Genomic DNA, 6,256 nt, shown 5'->3' on the forward strand with positions numbered 1-6,256 from the left:
GGTACCTAATAAGTTAATAGAATATGCAAAGGATGTTGTTTCACTTGTTTTGTCACCATAAACCCAAAGTTGCACAACTAACCTCGGACCAAACACCCTGCATTTTCTTTCCTGTGTAAGTGGAATTTTGTAATTTATTTATTTAGTTTGTTTTTAGCAAAACTGCTCACAGGTGCACACTATTTTGCATGCTTGCACCTGAGGCCAATTTGACATTAAAAGCTGAATGTTTATTGGATGGTGTGAGTTTGGAGAACAAGAAAACAAAACAAGCTTTCATTTCATCTCTTTACTTGGACAATAATGATGACACCCCACCCCTTCAGGTTTTCTCAGAACACAACAGTGCAATCACAAGGGCTGCAAAACAAAATTTTTACCTACAGAAACCACTGTAATACAATCGAAAAGAAAAGAAACGCCCTTGCATGTTATCCAAAACAGAGCTTCACAAAGAGATGACATTCATATCTGCATCTGTCTTTTCGTTATGACCAGTGTGAAGATTATTTTTTTGTTTTATTTCCATCATTTTTCATTTTTCCATCTTCTTTAACTTTCCATAACATCAGCTCCATGCAGGCGGCAGCATCTTCTGCAGTGTCATGGCCACAAACTGGGAGAAACAATAATGCATTATTTTAACACATGCAAACAATGAGTCATCATTCCCAGCAATAATTCTGTTCTATTGCTTCAAATGCATCTATTCTGGTGAAATGTATGCTCAAATTTTGTAGTGCGAGTGTGATTTACATCTTTATTTGGATTAAGACTTTGATGCTAAATTTTAGGTACATTCAAATAAAATGGACATTTGAAGGGTGGCTGTAGTTTATCCGTGATGACCCACCACTCTCTTGGATGATTCTCCGGAGATAGTCTGCAGTGAGATTGTTGAGGGTCAGCTTATGAGGGGGGCCCAGACGGTGGGGGAAGACTGCTGATGTGTCAACCACTGTCCCATGCAGCAGCTACAGTAAACAGGAAGATATCTGAAGCTCATATCACTGAGCATACTCTCCAAGGGAGTTATTCAATAATCAAACAATCGTAACTTTCAGCTTAGGTGTGAACTAAGGACTTAATCAGCAGTGGCATCTAGTACCTAGTACTTGAGAGTATTTTTTATTTTCTACTGTTTAACACTTCTATTCCACTACATTTAGAGGGAAACATACTTTTTTATTACACTACAGTTATCTGACAGTTTGAGTTACTCATTACTGATAAGCAGCTGGTTTTATAATACCGCTTTAAAATATGTGCAGTATGAAAAACCAATTTGACAATTATACAACTTTGGAGCAGTATTTGTAATGTAATAATTCTAAAATTATACCAGAGTTTCCCCATTTCCATGAAGTGTTTACATTGCTCTGTCGGTACCCTGTATATTAGGTTAATGGAGTTTAAAAACAACAACAACAAAATCTCACCAATCTGCCATCTGGAAAAATAGATGAACTTCTTGTAAGAACATACAAGAGAAGCAGAAAAAACGTCCGCTCTCGCTTTGTCAGGTCTGACAAAGGTGTCGTAGACTATTATGACAGTATATTTTGTTGATAAAAAAAACAAACATGATGTGCAAATGAATGTGATATCATTAGTTGTTCAAGCAGCAGCAGCAGCAACAACAACATCAAAACTAACTCTCTTATTTGGAAAAAGGACAGCTATGTGAAATGTGACTCGCTCAACAATGTGCACGTAACATGGTGTCGAAAACTGAGAACTTCAGCTGTGTGATCGTATCCTGGTTTCGAAAACTGAGAACTTCAGCTGTGTGAGACCATTTAGCCAGGTTTTCAACAGATAAATGTTGTGGAAAAGCTTATAGTAGTCACCTTCAGGGCACAGAGGTCTGCTTCTAGGCCATGTCCAATCAAAATGGTGTCAGCGCTGATGAAGCCCAACAAGGTCTTTTGGACCTCTCTGAGGGAGGTGTGGTTACCCTTCACATCTTCCTCACTGATGCCTGAAAACCTAGGCATGTAAAGTGTCACACAGGCTATCCAAAGAGTAGTTGGTTTATTAAAACCCTTATAATACAGTAGAATCATTTCCTTTTATCAGCCTGCATTATTAGTGGTACAGTAATTGGTAATTACACCTGTGGCCAACTGTGCCTTTCAGACAGGGGCAAGACATTTCCTTGAACTGCGTATTATTACACTTTATATCCGTGTCTAGGTTTTTGCCAGTTTTATCAGTTTTGAGTTACTACAGAGAATGGATAGAGTTTAAGCAGGTATACAAGAGTATTATTTGGTCTTTAGAAAAAGTGGTGGAAAAAACAAAAAAACAACAAAAACAATTGTCAAGCATCTAACTACATTACCTGGTGTCATAGTCGACGACCTCATTATCAGGTCTGACAAAGGTGTCGTAGATGACTTGCAGACTGGAGTTGACCACCGTCACTCTAGACAGCTCCAGACCATGAATGGTATAACACTATGAAAGCAAACGTTAAAATATTGTTTCACTGCATATCCACCTTTGACAGAGTCGAGGCCAATTTGACATGAAACTTCAGCCTGATAATAGACAAAGATCAGGAGTAAAAAAAAAAAAGGGTTTTTTAAATTAAATTGTATATAGCAGGAAATGCTGAAACTATGTTCAGATGGGGGAATCTTGAATTCTAATGAAACCACCATCACAAACACAGCCACTGGAGGCTTTAGCTGAGTTTGGTACTTAACACAAGGGTGATCTTAAAAACCCTGCCCCTCAAAGAAGCTGACATCACCATTTCACAATCCAAAGAGTAGACCCCGGGACAGCTCGTATCTGAGGGTTGTCTGGGACCAGTCGACACAAACCCATCCAGGCTGAGGGAATTGTGGACATGCAGCTGGTGAAGACAAAATAACAAATTAAAAATACCAACTAGTATGTTGTCTGTAAAAGAACTTATTGAAATGTCTTTCTTCCTACCCTAAACACCTGACATCCAGGTGCTCCCATGTCTCCCTCACAGCAACTGTAGCGTGTCTCCACCCCACCCGGCACTGTAACAGTTTCAAAACATCCCAAATGCATTAAAATGTTATAACTTACACCATCATATTTCAAAGCATAAAACAATGCTATAGATCTGCAATGATTGGTCAATCACAATGCATATGATCAATTCAGTTGAAAATCAAATGTCATTCAGTAAGCAAAAAGTCTCAAATGCTGGACTTTGCTCTTGGTCTTCAATTTTAGTTAAATTTTTTTTTCTGAGTTTTGCAACATTGGTCAGAAAATAAGACACGATATTTCCATGGATGCCAAGTTAGTTATTGTAATAGACATTTTTCCAGTGTCTGTCTGGTGTTTTACAGACCAAATCACTTAAGAAAATAATTAGCTGATTGATAGTGAAAATAATTAAGTTTCAGCCCTAAAATGTTTTACTCGCCTCTATTCTCAACTCCTTTCCCGTAGTGGTAGTTGCACTCTTCCTTGCGAATGTGTTTGCCTGTTTGGCTCACAGAGAATGTAGTTCCACATCGACAGCAGAGCCTCTTGAGGGCTTTTACAGACAAAATAGAAAAAGCTCATCACCAGAGAGAAAACTGTTAAGAGATGTGCTATGAGAAGTAATCTTCACAACAAGAACAGGTGTTCCCTCTAGTGATGCAATATGAAACTATCATCTAACTGTATTTTCACCAAGTTTGAGTATACCGAGTATTATGTTTTCACTTACGATCTGTGCTGCCTTTCTTATTGTCAGCAAAAAGAGCAGCACAGCCAGGTTTCTCTGGGTGTTGGACAGGATAATTGCTCTCAATCAGCCTTTCCTCTGTCAAAATATAATCTTTCAAACTTTCATACAATGCCACGTCATCTGTTGGAAAAAGTGAACACACTGAGCAGCTGTCGAAATCTTTGAATAAAATGACAAATACATTCAAAGGAAATTAATTCCCACCATTTCCTTTAAGCATCATCCAGTTAAGTGGCACGTTGCCTTTGGACTTTTGGTGGTTGACTTCATTTTCAACTGCACCAGAAAAAATTAAAAAACAGATTAACTAAATTATGTCATACGAGCATCACTTACACATTTCCTAACCAACAGACTGGACTTTTCAGAGACTTTCACCTTTAGCTGCAACAGTATTTTGGTTCTTCAGCCTCTTTAGTGCATTCACTGCCACACTCAGATATTTGAGTTTATTGACACTGCGACTGTAAATAGTCCTCTCTTCAGCAAGGGCCTATCAACAACAGGAAAACAATAAATATCCAGACTATAATTTGTTAAAAAAGACAATTGGCAGCATATGTCCACCTTCTCAAAGGCATCATTAACACTGGCTGTTGTTCTCCTGAATTCCTCTGTGAACAGGCTGACATAACGCTGACGGACATCATGGGGCACTTTGTCTTTGGCGGCCTCACACTGCTGCTTCACTTTACGTTTAGTAGGCACTGGCTGAAAGAATAAACTCATTATCAATATTTAAGGGATTAAACATTTCTGCTATTCCAGATCCAAGTCAAGTCCAAAAGTAGTTCAATAAAGGTAGTCGTTCCCCCCCCCCCTTACCTTAGCAGCTGCAACTGGTGAAGACAAAATAACAAATTAAAAATACCAACTACTATGTTGTCTGTAAAAGAACTTATTGAAATGTCTTTCTTCCTACCCTAAACACCTGACATCCAGGTGCTCCCATGTCTCCCTCACAGCAACTGTAGCGTGTCTCCACCCCACCCGGCACTGTAACAGTTTCAAAACATCCCAAATGCATTAAAATGTTTATAACTTACACCATCATATTTCAAAGCATAAAACAATGCTATAGATCTGCAATGATTGGTCAATCACAATGCATATGATCAATTCAGTTGAAAATCAAATGTCATTCAGTAAGCAAAAAGTCTCAAATGCTGGACTTTGCTCTTGGTCTTCAATTTTAGTTAAATTTTTTTTTCTGAGTTTTGCAACATTGGTCAGAAAATAAGACACGATATTTCCATGGATGCCAAGTTAGTTATTGTAATAGACATTTTTCCAGTGTCTGTCTGGTGTTTTACAGACCAAATCACTTAAGAAAATAATTAGCTGATTGATAGTGAAAATAATTAAGTTTCAGCCCTAAAATGTTTTACTCGCCTCTATTCTCAACTCCTTTCCCGTAGTGGTAGTTGCACTCTTCCTTGCGAATGTGTTTGCCTGTTTGGCTCACAGAGAATGTAGTTCCACATCGACAGCAGAGCCTCTTGAGGGCTTTTACAGACAAAATAGAAAAAGCTCATCACCAGAGAGAAAACTGTTAAGAGATGTGCTATGAGAAGTAATCTTCACAACAAGAACAGGTGTTCCCTCTAGTGATGCAATATGAAACTATCATCTAACTGTATTTTCACCAAGTTTGAGTATACCGAGTATTATGTTTTCACTTACGATCTGTGCTGCCTTTCTTATTGTCAGCAAAAAGAGCAGCACAGCCAGGTTTCTCTGGGTGTTGGACAGGATAATTGCTCTCAATCAGCCTTTCCTCTGTCAAAATATAATCTTTCAAACTTTCATACAATGCCACGTCATCTGTTGGAAAAAGTGAACACACTGAGCAGCTGTCGAAATCTTTGAATAAAATGACAAATACATTCAAAGGAAATTAATTCCCACCATTTCCTTTAAGCATCATCCAGTTAAGTGGCACGTTGCCTTTGGACTTTTGGTGGTTGACTTCATTTTCAACTGCACCAGAAAAAATTAAAAAACAGATTAACTAAATTATGTCATACGAGCATCACTTACACATTTCCTAACCAACAGACTGGACTTTTCAGAGACTTTCACCTTTAGCTGCAACAGTATTTTGGTTCTTCAGCCTCTTTAGTGCATTCACTGCCACACTCAGATATTTGAGTTTATTGACACTGCGACTGTAAATAGTCCTCTCTTCAGCAAGGGCCTATCAACAACAGGAAAACAATAAATATCCAGACTATAATTTGTTAAAAAAGACAATTGGCAGCATATGTCCACCTTCTCAAAGGCATCATTAACACTGGCTGTTGTTCTCCTGAATTCCTCTGTGAACAGGCTGACATAACGCTGACGGACATCATGGGGCACTTTGTCTTTGGCGGCCTCACACTGCTGCTTCACTTTACGTTTAGTAGGCACTGGCTGAAAGAATAAACTCATTATCAATATTTAAGGGATTAAACATTTCTGCTATTCCAGATCCAAGTCAAGTCCAAAAGTAGTTCAATAAAGGTAGTCGTTCCCCCCCCCCCCTTA

At 38.5% G+C, this 6,256-nt stretch overlaps 1 protein-coding gene across 1 annotated transcript in view; it reads right to left on the reverse strand.

The window, feature by feature from the left end:
* Positions 1-274: 274 nt before the first annotated feature.
* Positions 275-6,256, reverse strand: part of LOC109953040 (uncharacterized) — a 10,010-nt gene continuing 4,028 nt past the window's right edge. Inside the window, exons 6-22 of the mRNA XM_020588392.1 lie at positions 5,999-6,142; positions 5,810-5,924; positions 5,636-5,707; positions 5,411-5,551; positions 5,120-5,233; positions 4,553-4,566; positions 4,295-4,438; positions 4,106-4,220; positions 3,932-4,003; positions 3,707-3,847; positions 3,416-3,529; positions 2,947-3,020; positions 2,759-2,863; positions 2,345-2,460; positions 1,851-1,989; positions 854-974; positions 275-616 (exon numbers count right to left, since the gene is read on the reverse strand). Of these exons, the coding sequence (XP_020444048.1) occupies positions 507-616; positions 854-974; positions 1,851-1,989; positions 2,345-2,460; positions 2,759-2,863; positions 2,947-3,020; positions 3,416-3,529; positions 3,707-3,847; positions 3,932-4,003; positions 4,106-4,220; positions 4,295-4,438; positions 4,553-4,566; positions 5,120-5,233; positions 5,411-5,551; positions 5,636-5,707; positions 5,810-5,924; positions 5,999-6,142 (1,851 nt within the window). The 3' untranslated portion in view covers positions 275-506. The remainder of the gene's footprint in view (positions 617-853; positions 975-1,850; positions 1,990-2,344; positions 2,461-2,758; positions 2,864-2,946; positions 3,021-3,415; positions 3,530-3,706; positions 3,848-3,931; positions 4,004-4,105; positions 4,221-4,294; positions 4,439-4,552; positions 4,567-5,119; positions 5,234-5,410; positions 5,552-5,635; positions 5,708-5,809; positions 5,925-5,998; positions 6,143-6,256) is intronic.

Source organism: Monopterus albus, unplaced genomic scaffold (genome assembly GCF_001952655.1).
Source record: "Monopterus albus unplaced genomic scaffold, M_albus_1.0 scaffold535.1, whole genome shotgun sequence".
NCBI classification, from domain to species: Eukaryota; Metazoa; Chordata; class Actinopteri; order Synbranchiformes; family Synbranchidae; genus Monopterus; species Monopterus albus.